General features: G+C 44.4%; 1 protein-coding gene across 1 annotated transcript in view; it reads left to right on the top strand.

Moving 5' to 3' along the window:
* Positions 1-17,756, top strand: part of RND2 (Rho family GTPase 2) — a 292,631-nt gene that overhangs the window by 241,544 nt on the left and 33,331 nt on the right. Inside the window, exon 4 of the mRNA XM_040331332.1 lies at positions 129-263. Coding sequence (XP_040187266.1) covers positions 129-263 — 135 coding nt within the window. The remainder of the gene's footprint in view (positions 1-128; positions 264-17,756) is intronic.

The following is a 17,756-nucleotide window of genomic DNA, read 5'->3' as shown; positions in this document are numbered from 1 at the left end:
TTCCAAATATTAACTATAACATAACTTTGTATTTAGCCAAAAAAGGCTGGTAATGAAGAACAGTGACTTGAGTCATTACGACCCAGCAGTCAATGAATGTTTACTGAGTTGATGTTTTGTTTCCACAGTGGCAAGGAGAGACTCAGGAGTTCTGCCCAAGTGCCAAAGTCATTCTAGTAGGCTGTAAACTTGACATGAGGACAGATCTGAATACTCTACGAGAGCTGTCCAAACAAAGACTTATTCCCGTTACACATGAACAGGTAAACTCTTATACTTTTTAAAAAGAAGTATGATAAAGTGTACGTTAAACCTTAATAAGTATTAATAAAGATTAAACAAAGTATTCTGTAAGTATTCTGTAACCCAAAACATTCAATATATAGAAGCAGTGGCAGCTGTTTCATAAGGGGCGCAGGGTCGTCACCCCTCCCATCCATGCGTCCAGACCCTTAATCTACATGCAGGGCGCTAGACACATGGATTCCAATGGGGGTTTTCTTTTTTTTTTAACCACTTAAGTCCCAGACCATTTGGCTGGTTAAAGACCGGGCCACTTTTTGCGATGCATTTTTTTATTGTGACTGCGACATTATGGCGGACACATCGGACACTTTTGACACCATTTTGGGACCATTGTCATTTTTACAGCGATCGGTGCTATAAAAAATGCACTGATTACTGTAAAAATGACACTGGCAATAAGGGGTTAACCTGTAGGGGGCGCTGAAGGGTTTAAGTGTGTCCTAGGGAGTGCTTGTAACTGTTGGGGGATGTGGCTTGCCATGGCACGGCACTGATCGTTGTTCCCGATGACACAGAACACAATCAGTGTCACCTAGGCAGAACGGGGAGATGTTGTGTTTACACTAACATCTCCCCGTTCTTCAGCTCTGTGACCCGATTGTGAGACACCGTCGGCGTTCGGGGCCACAGGTCCTGCAGGCTTGGTCACAGAGCTCACGGCAAGGTCGCTAGCGCGGCGGTGCATGCGTGACCGCACAGCTCAAAAAAGAAAGGGGACGTGCCTGTAGGCCCATTTGCGCAGCCGTGCCATTCTGTCGATGTACATCTTCGTGCGATGGTCAGGAACTGGTTAAGCACATGATTAGAGCACGTGAATATTCGCTATTGACACACTGATCCTCCCAGCCAATCAGGAAGCCCCTAATGGCCAGGGAGTCCTAGGACTCCCTGGCCAATCGTGTCTCAGGACACATTTCCTGTGCGTCCTGGACGAGAATGTCCCACTGTGTGCTTGCCAGACCGGCCCGGGCTCTTCATTTCCCCTACTCCATAAGGAAAGGCAGCATTCACAGTGTCTTCCCCCCACCCCACATCATCGCCGCTGTTTGTCTCCTGCAGCAGGGGGTGGCAGGATATTTTTGCCGCTTGTCTCCCGCAGAGGGGGATGTCGGTTAATCAGCATTGTTTGTGCTTCCCGCCAGGGGGTGGGAGGTGGTGGGGTGGCGGCTGATCTCCTAAGGGGGTGTTTGTTTGTGATGCCCCCCAATTTTGACCACCAGCCGCCACTGTATAGAAGATACTGGGAAATTAAATTAATGGGTGCCTCTTCACACATATGTTCCATATGAGGCACTGTCGTGTAGGAGCGGGGCAATGCAATGTTATAAGACATCACACATTCCTTTTATTATTTAGAAGATAAACAAAACAAATAGATTTTTATGCACAACATTGGGTCACAACTCACTGTGGTGACATGCACTGGTGTGTATTGCATTATGTATAAATGCAGACTTGCACACACTACTGCACTTGTATGGTGTAAATATATGTTGTGCTTGTAGTGCCATTCATTGCACATGCGGCAAAGCAAAAAAAATCCATGACATCCTTTGCCAAATGTCGAGCAAGCCTGTTGACAGTGCTGCCCGCTGCCCAGTGCACGAAACAAGCCCATATGGCAAAGCCTGACATCATGCCACAGTAGTGTGACTGAGGTTTAACAAGTATTTTTAACTATAGGGAATTAACAAAGAGTTGTGCAAGCATAGGTTTGCTCCTCGAGTGTAAATGTAAAAAATTGGAGCAGATGCTGGTCCTAAGTAAGGCAGGGAGATCTCACAACTGGAGTTTTTAGACTCCATTTTTAACTAAGATATTACTTTTTGGTGGAATGACTCAAACATTTTACCTTGGCAAAAAGTTTGAAATCTCGGAAAACCCCTGAAATAATTCTTATATCTACAGATCACGGGAAAAATGTATGTGATCAGCGAGCTGTTAATACAGTAAACTATTATTTTTAGAAAAAAAAATAAAATTATATTATCAATATTAAAACTTAACAATTTAATCTGAAAATTTGTGCTTGCTTTTTTGTGCACAGATGCTCAGTTCTGAGTCCATCTTGAGAAAAGCAGTGTATGGATGGCAGAAGGGTCGGGTACAGAGGGTCAGCAGGGCAGAAAAAAGGCAAAACTGGCAAGTTTTATTTAAAAAAAAATGTATTGCCAAATAACAATATCCGAAAAATAAAAAAGAGCAGAGAGGATAAATGTAGAGTGGTAGGGCAGCTGGTGCTGGCGTACAAACCCGATGCGTTTCGTCTAAGACATGAACTGGGGTGTACACCAGCCAGCTGCTTCCATGCTTAAATAGGGGAACCTTTACTACATGTGTGTCCCACGTGTCACATGCCCTGTTTGCGGAAGTGAACCCGAAAGTGCACCGGATGGTGGGACACACATGTAGTAAAGGTTCCCCTATTTAAGCGTGGAAGCAGCTGGCTGGTGTACACACCAGTTGATGTCTTCTTAGATGAAACGCGTTGGTTTGTACGCCAGCACCAGCTTCCCTACCACGCTACATTTATCCTCTCTGCTCTATTTAATTTTTCAGATATTTTTAATATTTTTATTCACTTAATTTTTTACTTTTTATATAAGTTTTTAATATCACCATCATTATACTATTTGGATTGCGGTCTTTGCCTTGAAGTTTGTTATTTGGCAATACATTTTTTTTAAATAAAACTTGCCAGTTTTTGCAGATTCACATTATGTGGAGGCTTTTTTGTTCTTTTTGCATGCCCTATTAAGTCCGGCGGAATCCGTACTTGATATAATTTTGGTGGACCAACACCTGATTTCAATGCTGTTGGAGTGCTTGGATACACAAGCTTGCTTGTCAAGGAAAGGAGGCATCCCATGGTTTCAGTGCTGATTGTTTTTGGTGTGACCAAGCGCTGTTGATCCACCGCCGTACGGTGAGTTGGGTCCACCCTGGAGGGTAAGAGTATTAATTTCTCCCCCTGCCCATTGGTGAAGGCACTCCCGGGTGACATCTTTAACATCACACTATATCTACTAAGATCATATACAAGTCTTGTGTATATTGTGGACTAGACCTCCTCCATTGGGCCATTTATACGAAGAACTGCCTGATGTGTACAAACTTTGGATTTCAGTACATATGAGGACTGATTGTTTCATTTGCTCCAGCTATTTAGGGCAATCTTATTTAAATTTTTTTTGGTTCATCACCGTATTTAAATAATATTATTTATTTTGTGTGAATTCACTTTTACACAGCGTTCACAGCCTATGTGCAGTTATATTTATTACACTGTTTTGTGTGCATACACATTTTCGTAATAATACATTTACAAGTTCACCTTGAGTATCACATTTATATTTTGTGCTATTTTATGATTTATTTAATCTTTCTTATATTTAGTCCATGAAGATTGCCTGCCTCATTTCACTTTAGCGGCTTAAGGCAGCTATTTTGATTTATATTAGTTTATATGAACTTTATTGGTATCTTTATGTACAGCATTCTTCTGTTAATTCACTTGTTTTGCAGAGTTCACGTTGTATGTGGATTTACATTTTAATTTATCCCTTCCCATTTTGGTGTGTATACACTGTTCATGAGAAGGGTTCACTAATAGGTTTATGAGCACATTGTGTTTACTTCAACTGTATTTCATTTTTTGAAAGGTTAATTCCTTAATTTCACTTTTATAAGCGCTACACTTTATTTTCTATTGCTTGTTTTCAATTTTTGTCAAATTGTGGTGTTTAGCAGCTACCTACTTTTTACACTTGGTGCAATTTTTTGTACACTTTCTATTTATAAACCCTAAATAGTTTTAAATTAAGATCTTAGGGCCAGATCCACAAAGCAGATGCGCCGACTTAACTCGAGATACGCGGCGTAATTAAAATTTACACCGCGCGTATCTTTGCGCCTGATCCTCAAAACGAGATACGCCTTAAAATCAGGTTTTTCCGTCCTACCTAAAATAATTACACCGGCGCTTCTTCGCACGCAAATTACGCTAGACACGCCACTGTTTTGATAGGCAAAGATGCAAATGAGGGAGATAAGGCGATCCACAAAATTAAGTGTGTGCGGCGTAGATTATGCCCTGTGCGCTTCTGTTAGTTTCATGGTGTAAAATTACACTTTATAAAAGCAGCTCTAATTTTACACATGCCGTGTAAAGGTCAGCTAAAGCAATACCATTAAGGAAGAGCTGAGCACACACACTTGCTGGACTACAATCTGTATGCCAACATGCCAGGGGCATCCATGCGCATAGCTAGACTAGTGACTTCAGTAACCGAGGGTACCCCCTCTTCTGAGGGAACAGCAGTCAGGAGACGCCTCGCAGAATGCATCTTTGCACAGTAAACACACACATTAATTATGTCACAATGAGAATGCATGCATGCACACCCACTGTGGTCCCTAGCACAGACACATCACATGCACATCTAATTGGATTAGATCCAAGTACCCCCCAATGGTACTTGGGAGCAGTAACGCCCCACCACGGCTCCAATTATGTCACTGTGCATTCATACACCATTCAGGGACCTGGGATCACTTCTCCCTGGTCCTGGGGATCCCTACTCCACCAAAACTGAGGGTGACACCCTTATTTAATCAGGAATGCCACCCCCCACATTCACACATCATTCACACACATAAAACAAATCATAAGTACAGTATACTAAACAAAATCATAAAAATAAAAAAACAAAAGTACCCCTGCAAAATTAATTGCGGTGGCGATTTCTACGCCTGGGCCACCCACGGGCACGGCCACGGCCAACCGGAGGATCTTCATGGGGGGGGTGTGAGCAGGGGAAGGAGGATCATCCTGGGGGGGTGTGAGCAGGGGAGGGAGTATCTTCATGGGGGGGTGGGTGAGCATGGGAAGGAGGAGCCTCCCCTGGTGTCTGTCCTCCTGCTGGCCTGCCCTCCAAGGCCACGGCTATCCTTGTGAGACAGAGAGTGAGGGCAGCCGCATTGGCCTGGCCAGCCCGGGTATTGTCCTGCACAGCCTGGGTCAGGGCAGTCACCTCCTGGGCCACGCCTGTTGTGGCGGTCTGCAGGTCACACAAGCATGTGATGACCGCCAATGAGTTTGTGGCCCCATCACTGATTGCCTCCTTCATTGCACCCAGGCTGTGCTCCATCTGGGTCAGAGTCTCTTTTATCTGACCCAGATGACGGGTCTGCCGGGCATTGTCCTTCTGCAGACTGGCCGGCAGACGCTCGGCCACCCCCTGGTCTCCTGGGTCGCCATCCTGCCTGCCGCTGAGGCTTGTGGCCCTGGAGGAGGGGAGAGAGTGACCATTGTGGGTTGAGGCCTGTTGGGGGAGGAGTGGGAGGGGCTACCCCTGATGGTGGCCTGACTGCTGCCAGCCTCAGGGGTAGCCTCAGGGGTAGCCTCAGGGGTAGCCTCAAGGGTCAACAAATCCGAGGCCAAAAGGACTTCCCTGCCAATCTGCATATCTTCTTCCTCCACCCCCTCATCCTCCTCCCCCTCATCCTCCTCCCCCTCAACCTCCTCATGAGGGGAGGTTTGGCCACTCTTCTCCCCTGGGGAATCCTGCCCTTCTTGGGACTCATCAGCAGCCTCTTGTCCTGGGGGTGGTGCAGCAGCCTGGCCTGATGGCCCAGCAACCTCCTGGTCATCTGTGGAGGACACAAAACAATCACAGGTTTGAGGATCCACACACTTGGCACATCTTCCCTTCCCCCACCCACACATGCTAATCACCAGATAGAAAAACCAAAAACTTACCTGTCCTCACAGGAACATCTGATTGATATCCATGCAGGCCCACCACCTGCTCTGGGTGGAAACACCGGGCCACTGCCCATTCCTCCTCACTCAGCCTGATGGGGCAGGGTCCCCCTCCTCCAGTGCCCGTGGTATGGGCATTGATCCTGGCCACCTTGTTACGGACCACGCTCTTAAGATTGTTGATCTTCTTTTGTATGCCAGCGGGGGTCCTCGTCTCCCCCCCCCGCCGCATTTATCTGATCCGTAATTTTTTTAATCATCGCCTTCCTTTGGGCCGGGGAGGTGTATCAGGGCCATGCAAATAACGCCCATATTGGACGATGGCCCGAGCAAGTATTTGCTTCTCTACCAGAGTAAAATTGAGCTTCCTGCGCTTGGGTGCCATCACAGACACCACTCAGCAACAAGAATAAACTCACAGGACAAACAAACAAAAATAATCACACAACAAACAAAAAAACTCACAGAAGAAACACACACAAAAATCAAAACACACAAGCAGACAGCTACTACAAATTCAAAAACAAACACGCAAAAAAAAAAAACACAAAATACAATCAGAAAAAAACAAACAGAAAATACACTCAGAAAAAACAAACAGAAAATACACTTAGCAGAAACAAACACCAACTACAATCTACTACTCCTCCAAAACTTTTCTATCACACACAACTCACCAACACACACCAACAAACGTTTAGAGCAGAAGCAACTTGCTCTAGGAAGGGGAACACAGGGATATACTTTTGCAAGGGAAGTGTGTTTGTCTTGGGCTATTTATACACAGGGCGATCCTCAAACTAAGTACGCTTGGCCTTTTACCTATCTCACTGATTGCGCCAAGCCAAGTTCTGCACATGCCCAGTGAGCAGCAGATTTGTGCGCGCATGCGCAGTACGGCCGGCCCTTCATTTGCATGGGGTCACGGCTCATTACAATGAAGCACGCCCACTTCATTCCCACTTGCAATAACCCCGCCTTACGCCTCGGAATTTAAGTTACACTTGCGCAATTTTGGACGCAAATGCGCTGTGGATACGGCACTTACGACACAAAATTAGGGCGCCTTAACTTAAATGACATAAGTTTTGACTAACTTAATTTGCGCCGCTGTTTGTGGATCTGGCCCTTAGCCTGTTAATATTTGTTTAAATATGTAAATCAGTCAACCATATATTTAATCTCATATATATATATATATATATATATATATATATATATATATATATATATATACACAGTATCTCACAAAAGTGAGTACACGCCTCACATTTTTTAAAATATTTTATTATACCTTTTCATGTGACAACATGAAGAAATTACACTTTGCTACAATATAAAGTAGTGAGTGTACAGCTTGTAAATTTCATGTCCCCTCAAAATAACTTTACATACAGCCATTAACCACTTACCCACTGAGCACTTTAACCCCCCTTCCTAACCAGGCCAATTTTCAGCTTTCAGTGCTCTCGAAATTTGGATGACAATTACTTAGTCATGCAACACTGTACCCATATGAAATTTTTGTCCTTTTTCCACACAAATAGAGCTTTCTTTTGGTGGTGTTTAATCACTGCTGAGTTTTTTCTTTTTTGTGCTAGAAATTAAATTAAAGTTCTGTAAAAAAAAAAAAAAATATTTGTCTCTGTTATAAAATTTTGCAAATTATAATTTTTTCTTCATACATTTTGGCCAAAATTAATGCTGTTACATATCTTTGGTAAAAATAACACACATCCATGAATATTATTTGGTCTCTGTGAAAGTTATGGAGTCTACAATCTATGGTGCATCAGCTTTGTGTACACGCTGCACCCCTAGTGGCCAAAAGGTGAAGCGACGTAAGGTAGTAGCGTTTGCCCAGCCGTACTGTTCTGCCGCAGTAAAACTGAGGCGGCTGGACGGTAAGTGGTTAACAGTTTATTTCTTACACACAGAATATGCATACCACAAATTACACCCCAAAATACCTTCTACTACTCCTGCGTATCGCGATATCACATGCGCAAGACTTTTACACAGAATGGCTACATACAGAGGTCCAACATACAGGGAACACTGTCAGTGTCAGTGTTCTAGGGACATAAATTACTCATATAATTTCTTGACTACCTCTTGCACTTTTGAAGGCCCTGGAGCACCAGGACAATGGAAACGCCCAAAAAATTACCCCATTTTGGAAAGCAAACACCCCAACATATATTCTATAAGGCATAATGAGTCTTTTGAACGTGTCATTTTTTCCCCACAAGTTTTTGGAAAATGTGGAAAGAAAATAAAAACACATTTTCTTTTTACACAAAGTTGTCCATGTTTACAATATTTCTAATACATAGCATATACAAAATTATACCCCAAAATATATTCTTCTACTCCTCCTGAGTATAACGATACCATATGTGAGAGACTTTTCCACAGTCTGGCAATATACAGAGGCCCAACATGCAGGGAGCACCATCAGGTGCTCTAGGGGCATATATTTTCAAATCTAATTTGACTACCAATTACACTTTTGTGAGGCACTGTAGTGGCATGGATCTGGCACAGCTGAGAACTGGTGTGACATGGATAAGCACGAATGAGGCATAAATGAGCCATGGATGGGGATGGGTGAGCCATGGATGGGGATGGGTGAGCTGTGGATGGGGATGGATGAGCTGTGGATGGGGATGGATGAGCCGTGGATGGGGATGGCTGAGCCATGAATGTGGATGGCTGAGCCATGAATGTGGATGGATGGGGATGGATGAGCCATGGATGGGGATGACTGAGCATGAGTGGGGTGACTGAGCATGGGTGGGATGACCGAGCATGGATGGGGATGGCTGAGTATGGATGGGGATGGCTGAGTATGAATGACATGGCTGAGTATGAATGACATGGCTGAGTATGAATGACATGGCTAAGTATGGATGGCATAGCTGAGGATGGAAGAGGCTGGAATGGGCACAGAGCTGTGGGCTAAATCTGTAGTGCCCACAGCGCTGCTGCACCTATTCTCTATCCCTCTCCTCTCACACTGGGATGAGGTGGCTGAGCATTTTTGTGGATGACCAAGCATGGATGGGGAGGTCTGAGTATGGATGGGGAGGTCTGAGTATGGATGGGGAGGTCTGAGTATGGATGGGGATGGCTGAGTATGAATGACATGGCTGAGTATGAATGACATGGCTGAGTATGAATGACATGGCTGAGTATGAATGACATGGCTGAGTATGGATGGCATAGCTGAGTATGAATGACATGGCTGAGTATGAATGACATGGCTGAGTATGAATGACATGGCTAAGTATGGATGGCATACAGTAGCTGAGGATGGATGAGGCTGGAATGGGCACAGAGCTGTGGGCTAAATCTGTAGTGCCCACAGTGCAGCTGCACCTGATCTCTCTCCCTCTCCTCTCACACTGTATCAATCGGTACAGAGAGGGGGAGATGAACCAGACATGCACCGGCTTGTTTACAACTGATTGCTCTGTCATTTGACGGAGCGATCATGTGGTAAAGGGCCACTTCCATCAGCCCTATACTGTGATCCCCGATACGGTCACTGATATTCATGGGTGCACACCCCAGGCGATTCTGGGAGGACATTATAGTATGCCCTCCCAGAGTTATCAGACCGCCCTGCAGTCGTTTTTCCGGATATGGGCAGTCGCCAAGTGGTTAATGTCTAAACCGCTGGCAACAAAGGTAAGTACACCCCTAAGTGAAAATTTCCAAATTGGACCCAAAGTGTCAATATTTTGTGTGGCCACCATTATTTTCCAGCACTGCCTTAACCCTCTTGGGCATGGAATTCACAAGAGCTTCACAGGTTGCCATTGGAGTCCTTTTCCATGATGACATCACAGAGCTGGTGGATGGTAGAGACCTTGCGCTCCTCCACCTTCCATTTGAGGATGCCCAACAGATGCTCAATAGGGTTTAGGTCTGGAGACATGCTTGGCCAGTCCATCACCTTTACCCTCAGGTTCTTTAGCAAGCAGTTGTCATCTTGGAGGCGTGTTTGGGGTCGTTATGTTGGAATACTGCCCTGGGGCTCAGTCTCTGAAGGGAGGGGATCATGGGATCATGCTCTGCTTCAGTATGTTACAGTACATGTTGGCATTCATGGTTCCCTCAATGAACTGTATCTCCCCAGTGCTGGCAGCACTCATGCAGCCCCAGACGATGACACTCCCACCACCATGCTTGACTGTAGACAAGACACACTTGTCTTTGTATGCCTCACCTAGTTGCTGCAACACACGCTTGACACCATCTGAACCAAATCAGTTTTTCTTGGTCTCATCAGACCACAGGACATGGTTCCATTTCTTATACCTCGTACACATGACCGGTTTTCCTGTCAGGAAAAAAAACAACGTTTTTCCCAACGTGATTTCTCTCCAGCCTGCCTTGCATACAGACGTTCATGCCAAATCCCACCCGACCAAAGCGCGGTGACATACAACACGTACAATGGGACTATAAAGGGAAAGTTCCATTCAAATGGCGCCACCCTTTGGGCTGCTTTTGCTGATCCTCGTATTAGTAAAAGTTTGGTGACAGACGATTCACGCTTTTCAGTCTTTGTGCTTTTAAGATCGTTTTCTGTTGTTCAGTAGGTGCGCTGCATCAAACAATGCAATAATTTACAGCATGACGAATGTGCCATCTCCATTACGAACGCTAGTTTTACCAGAACAAGCGCTCCCGTCTCATACTTGGTTCTGAGCATGCAAGTTTTTTTCCCTTTGGAAAAGCATACACACAAGCGGTTTTCGCAACAGGAAAAAGACCGCCTGGAGAAAAGAGAGCTGGTTCTAATTTTTTTGAGGGCAGTTTTCTTGTAGGGAAAACTGCTATGGAGCATACACACGGACAGTTTTCCTGACAAAAGATGGCAGTTTTCTAGTCGGGTAAAAAAGGTTGTGTGCACGAGGCATTAGTCTGCTTGTCTTCAGCAAACTGCGGGCTTTCTTATGCATCATCTTTAGAAGAGGCTCCCTTTCTGGGACAACAGCCATGCAGACCAATTTGATGCAGTGTGCGACGTATGGTCTGAGCACTGACAGGCTGACCCCCTACCCATCAACCTCTGCAGCAATCCTGGCAGCACTCATACAGGTATGTCTATTTCCCAAAGACAACCTCTGTATATGACGCTGAGCACAAGCTCTCAACGTCTTTGGTCGACCATGGTGAGGCCTGTTCTGAGTGGAACCTGTCCTGTAAAACCGCTGTATGGTCTTGGCCACCATGCTGCAGCTCTGTTTCAGGGTCTTGGAAATCTTCTTATAGCCACAGACTAGTAAATAATCTAAGCAGGTAGTGTCCTGGGATCAACAGCCAGATACAGTATCTCACAAATGTGAGTACACCCCTCACATTTTTATAAATATTTTATTATATCTTTTCATGTGACAGCACTGAAGAAATTACACTTTGTTACAATGTAAAGTAGTGAGTGTACAGCTTGTATAACAGTGTAAATTTGCTGTCCCTTCAATATGACTCAACACACCATCATGTCTAAATTGCTGGCAACTAAAGTAAGTACACCCATGGCAAGGCCTGTTCTAAATGGAACCTGTCCTGTTAAACCGCTGTATGGTCTTGGCCACTGTGCTACAGCTCAGTTTCAGGGTCTTGGCAATCTTCTTATAGCCTACGCCATCTTTATGTTGAGCAACAATAAAAAAATTCAGATCCTCAGAGAGTGCTATGCCATGAGGTGCCATGTTAAACTTCCAGTGACGAGTATGAGAGAGTGAGAGCGATAACACCAAATTTAACACACCTGCTCCCCATTTACACCTGAGACCTTGTAACACTAAGGCCTCGTACACACGATCGGTTAACCAGAGGATAACGGTCTGATGGACCGTTTTCAACGGTCAAAACCGATCGTGTGTGGGCCCCATGGTTATTTAACCATTGGTTAAAAAAAAGCCAACTTGCTTTAAATTTAACCGATGGATTCCTAACCGATAGGTCAAAACCGATCGTTAGTTCGCACAACCATCGGTTAAAAATCCACGCATGCTCAGAACCCTCCGGGCTCTGGCCAGATGGTAATTCAAAACCCTCCTCTCCGGGGTGAGAGTCCTCTGGGGAAACGGCCTCATAAGGTGTGGTCCAAGCCCGATAGCTTTGTCTGCAACAAAAACAAAACAAAAGGGAGTCCCTCCACATTGTCTTCATCCCGTGGCAGGGCCAGGCCACCAGTCTGGAGACGGTGGGCAAACTCCATCTGCGCAAAGACTCCACCGTCTGACATCTGGCCGTTCTTCCCCACGTCCACATACAAAAACTTGTACTGTGCTTTGTTGATGGTCAACACAATACTATGAAAACCTTTGTAGTTGAAATTGTATGACCCCGAACGGGGTGGCGGCACTATGCGGACGTGTTGCCCATCTTTTGCTTCTCCGCAGTTAGAATAGTCCTACCGCTGGGCCAATTGGGAAGCCACAGTCTGCCATTCCTGTGGCGTGGAAAGAACACGTGGAGTCAAACAAAAATAAAAATTAGTCCTTTGGCACATAAACATTGCAATCACAAAGCAAAAGATATCCTTGTCCAACATCAGTATAACATTTATTAGTGGAGTGCTAATTACATGCCAGAACTGAAATAGGCCCAATTATCAGACTCCTCACCCCTCTGATGGGCCATTAAACATTTTAAGGGGGGGGGGTTGAACTACAATGGAGCAAACAAAAAAAAAGACGTAAACAGACTAGGCTAGGTGTGTTTGGGCCTAGGATAGCATGTTGGACAGGTTAGCTAAGGGAAATATGCATGTAGGCCAAAAAAGGAACATTGAAAGCTTAGAACATGCATGGGGACAAAGGGAACATTCACAGCATATTACAATCATGGTAATTAGGGAATGATGCAAGAAATACAAGACATTAGCATACATTAAAGACATATATAGATTGTGATGTGAAAGGAGACAACTTACCTTAATATAGACCTTCCGTATCACTTGTATGATGGCAGAACACTTAAAACAGAAAGCACCCAAGTACAGCAAGGCTTGTAAAGAACGCACTAAAAAACAGGAATCGAGCGGACAGGAACGCTCTGCAAAACAGATACGACCTGACTGCAAGCACTGAAAAACAGATACAAACCCACAAGCACAAACTGAACCCGAAAAAACGATCTGCAAAGCACGGAGACTGAAAAGAATCGGCTCGAAACCAAACTTTTACTAACACGCGGTCACACGGATTTAGCAAGAGCAGCCCCAAGGGTGGCGCCATTGGATATGACCTTCCCCTTTATAGTGCCGTCGTACGTGGTTTACGCGACCGCATTCTGACCCAATCGGTTATTTAACCAATGGCGTGTGGGCGCGACGGTCCATCAGTCAGCTTCATTGGTTAACCGATGACAACGGTCCTTCAGACCGTTCTCATCGGATTGACTGATCGTGTGTACGAGGCTTGACAAGTCACGTGACACCTGGGAGGGAAAATGGCTAATTGGGCCCAATTTGGACATTTTCACTTAGGGGTGTACTCACTTTTGTTGCCAGCGGTTTAGACATTAATGGTTGTGTGTTGAGTTATTTTGAGGGTACAGCAAATTTACACTGTTATACAAGCTGTACACTCCCTACTTTACATTGTAGCAAAATGTAATTTCTTCAGTATTGTCACATGAAAAGATATAATAAAATATTTACAAAAATGTGAGATACGTTTGTGAGATACTACATATACATATGTAAAGCACTCAACAGATACCTTGATCAGACTGATTACTAAAGATCCAATTGCTTCTAAAAGTTCCAATTGCTTCTAAAAGTAACATCAGTACCTCAATACCATACTGATATGCAACTGTTCAGAAATGAGCTTCTAGAGTTAAAGTGGAACTCCGCCCAAAATAATGAAGGCATTCACATGTACATGGGATCACAGGCATCAAGCATACCCAAACATGCACAGAGAATGAATACACAACAAATATATATCAAATATATTTTATTATTTCTTAAATAAATACACATCGATGTATGAGCTCGCGGAAATGCTCCCGATGCTTCACCCGATACTTTTTTTTGTGACGAGCGGGCTGAGGGGGGGGGGGGTATCGAGTGGGGGCTGAGAGGGGGCGGAGACTGGGGTTTAAAAGGGGCGGAGAGCAGGCTGAGAGCGTGCTAAGGGGGGCGGAGAGTGGGCAGAGAGCGTTCTAAGAGGGGTGGAGAGCGGGATGAGAGGGGCAGAGAGCAGGCTGAGAGGGGTGGAGAGCAGGACGAACAGCAGAGCAGTCCTCGGCAAGTAAAATTAGCTTTTTATTTTTTACTTGTATGTGTATGCTTGTACATTGACAAAGTTACAGTAATTAGCACATTCAGCATGTTAAATTAGAGCACAGTTGAACTAAATAAGAACGATTTCATAAGCCTTCATTCGTCAGTGGCTGAACGTCTCTACGCCCATCTCGGTACACCCTGCAAGCAGCAGCAGACATCTTGTTACACCCAGCCCGAGCTATATTGGCTGGGTGTAACAAGATGTCTGCTGTTGCTGCTTACTGCAACCAAGTGCAGGGTGTACCAATATGGGCGTTGCAGCATAGCTTTTTTTTTTTTTAATCCTGTGTCATTTTTCGCAGCATTTCAGTGCCAGCCACCTATCAGTTCCATCTATCAGTGCCCACAAGTGCCACCTATCAGTGCAATCAGTGCCACCTATCAGGTGACACTGGTAGATGGCACTGAATAAACTGATATGTGGCACTCGTGGGCACTGGTAGATGCCACTGATTGCACTGGTAGTGCAATCAGTGCCATCTACCAGTGCTACTTATCAGTGCAATCAGTGCCATCTATCAGTGCCCACAAGTGCCACCTATCAGTACCATCTATCAGTGCCCATAAAGGCCACCTATCAGTGCAATCAGTTCCATCTATCAGTGCCCACAAGTGCCACCTATCAGTGCCATCTATCAGTGCCAGACACCTGTCAGTGCCACCTATTAGTGCCCATTAGTACCAGTCACCAGTCAGTGCCACCTATCAGTCCCCATCTGTCAAACTGTCACATGACATTAAAAAAAGTATCGGTAATCGGTATCGGCGATATATATATATATATATATATATTTTTGGAAAATATTGGCCACGGCCTGATTCATTGGTTTAATAAATCTATCAATATAACACAAACTTTATTTCATGAAACGCAAACCAAATATTAACTCAATAACTAAATATTCAGCCCAGCCACTGAGACTCGAGCTAAAACAGCATTTTAACTTAAACTTTTCCTTAAATCTCCCCTCTGGCTAGCCTCCACATGAATCAGCACCACATTAATCGGCCGCGACGAGGGGTGGGGGGGTAGGACGGGGAGCTTCTTCTGATGGTTTTCTTCTGGAAACTGGCGCTGACCCCCTCAGAACTGACCCTTAAATAGGCCAGTACCACCTTCTAGAATGATCTCTGACCTGTCAGCTGACCTCACTAACCAATCCCAGCTTGACCTTTAATCCTTCCAGAACCCTCTAAACCAGTGTTTCTCAACCTTACTAGTGCCGTGACCCCTTGATAAAATTTCCCAAGTTGTGGGGACCCCTAACAGTAAAATTATTTTCATAGCGTGGGTTGTTATCAAGCACCCAAGGCAAGTAATTTGCGCCATTAACCCACGGACATTTAATGCTCCCGACTCCCTTCCACTCCGCATTTTAGGATGTACCACTCTTTCTCTTTGTTCTCCTTTTTTTCTCTTTTATCTCTCTCTATCCTAATTTTTTTAATTTTGTTTTCTCCCATCCCTCTCTCTAACCGTCTTTCTTGTTCTTTCTCTTATTCTTTCTCTCCCTTTTTCTTTGTTACTCCCCCTCTTTTTTTCTCCCTTTCGTGTATTCTCTATTTTTATTCCTTCTCTTACTCCTTGTTGTTTAGATGTGAAGAGTAGCAGTTCTGAGGGGAGTTCTGATCAGCCAAATTAGGTGTTCTTGATCAAGGTCATCTGCTGATCTGAAAAACTGTAGTGAGGAGGACTTTTAATGGCAAATATAATCACAGGCAGTGTTACTCACTGTGTCTCTGGCTTTGTGATGTCTCGCAGCAGTGACCCCTATGCTGAAATAAGGAGATAGGGTCTCCTTCAGCCCCCCCACTTCACATTCCTCACCAGTTAGCTGATCTTTAGCCTCTGCCCCCATCCATGCCGTGAACTGGGCAGCTCCCAATAGGCTGAGTGGGTGGCCGCAGGTTCCATGAACAGCCCTGCTGGGCTGCCGTGAAAAGGCTGGGAGAGCGGCACACGCTTCAGGAACAGCCCGGGATTCGGTGACCCCTGGCAAATTGTAATTTGACCCCCAAGGAGGTCCCGACCCCCAGGTTGAGAACCACTGCTCTAAACCCACCTGACCTGTCTGACCAATCCTAACCTGGACTGTTTAACCTCTAGAAACTTCCCCTCCCTCTGACCTAATTAATCCGCTGACCTCCACTTAACCTTAACTGGTAACCTAGCTTAACCCACCTTAGCTAAACTGTAACCTGTACCTTAATTATTTTATTTTCTGCCGATGCCGTGACCCCATGGGATCACAGGTATCAAGCATACCCAAACATGCACAGAGAATGAATACACAACAAATATATATCAAATATATTTTATGATTTCTTATATAAATACACATCAATCTATATATATATATATATATATATATATATATATATATATATATATATATATTTTTTATATTGTCCACGGCCTGATTCATTGGTTTAATAAATCTATCAATATAACACAAACTTTATTTTATAAAACGCAAACCAAATATTAACTCAATAACCAGCCACTGAGACTTGAGCTGAAACAGCATTTTAACTTTAACTTTTCCTTATGCGGCGTGGCGTACACACGGTCGTTTTTCAGCATGAAATAAAACGACGTTTTTAAAAACGTCATTTAAAATCATCGTGTGTGGGCTTCGACAAAAGAAAAATTCGAACATGCTGCATATTTTTTACGTCGTTTTTTAAAATGTCGTTTTTCGGGTTGTAAAAAAATGATCGTGTGTGGGCTAAAACAACGTTTTAAACCCGCGCATGCCCAGAAGTGAGTTATGAGACGGGAGTGCTCGTTCTGGTAAAACTACCATTCATAATGGAGTAAGCACATTCATCACGCTGTAACAGACAAAAAAGCATGAGTCGTCTTTTACTAACAAGGAATCAGCTAAAAGCAGCCCAAAGGCGAATAGAACTTCCCCTTCAGAGTGCCGTCGTACGTGGTTTACGTCACCGCGCTTTGTTCATCATTTTTCAAAAAAACTATGGTGTGTGGGCAACATCGTTTTTAATGATGAAGTTGGAAAAACTTTGTTTTTTGGACATGCTGAAAAACGTCTGTTTTTTTTTCATGCTGAAAAACGACCGTGTGTATGCGGCATTAAATTTACCAATCGACAGTTGGGGTGCCCAAAGCAACCCTCCTGTCCACCTACCCCCAGACCATGGCAGGTTTGCATTAAAGATGTCCAAACCAATGTCTGATAAGTGTATATCGTCAGTTCTATATAAACCTTGCACACCACCTTCGAGTTCAAAACGGCGAAAAGACATACCCAACCTTGCGGTAAAAAAATTCTCCAATACTCTATTTAAACGTTTTGAGAACCATAGATTCTGACCACAGTAAGCGCGGTATTATTTCAGTGAAAA

Source organism: Rana temporaria, chromosome 12 (assembly GCF_905171775.1).
Source record: "Rana temporaria chromosome 12, aRanTem1.1, whole genome shotgun sequence".
NCBI lineage: Eukaryota > Metazoa > Chordata > Amphibia > Anura > Ranidae > Rana > Rana temporaria.
Note: the sequence above shows the minus strand (reverse complement) of the source record. Positions and strands in the feature narration are given on the sequence as shown.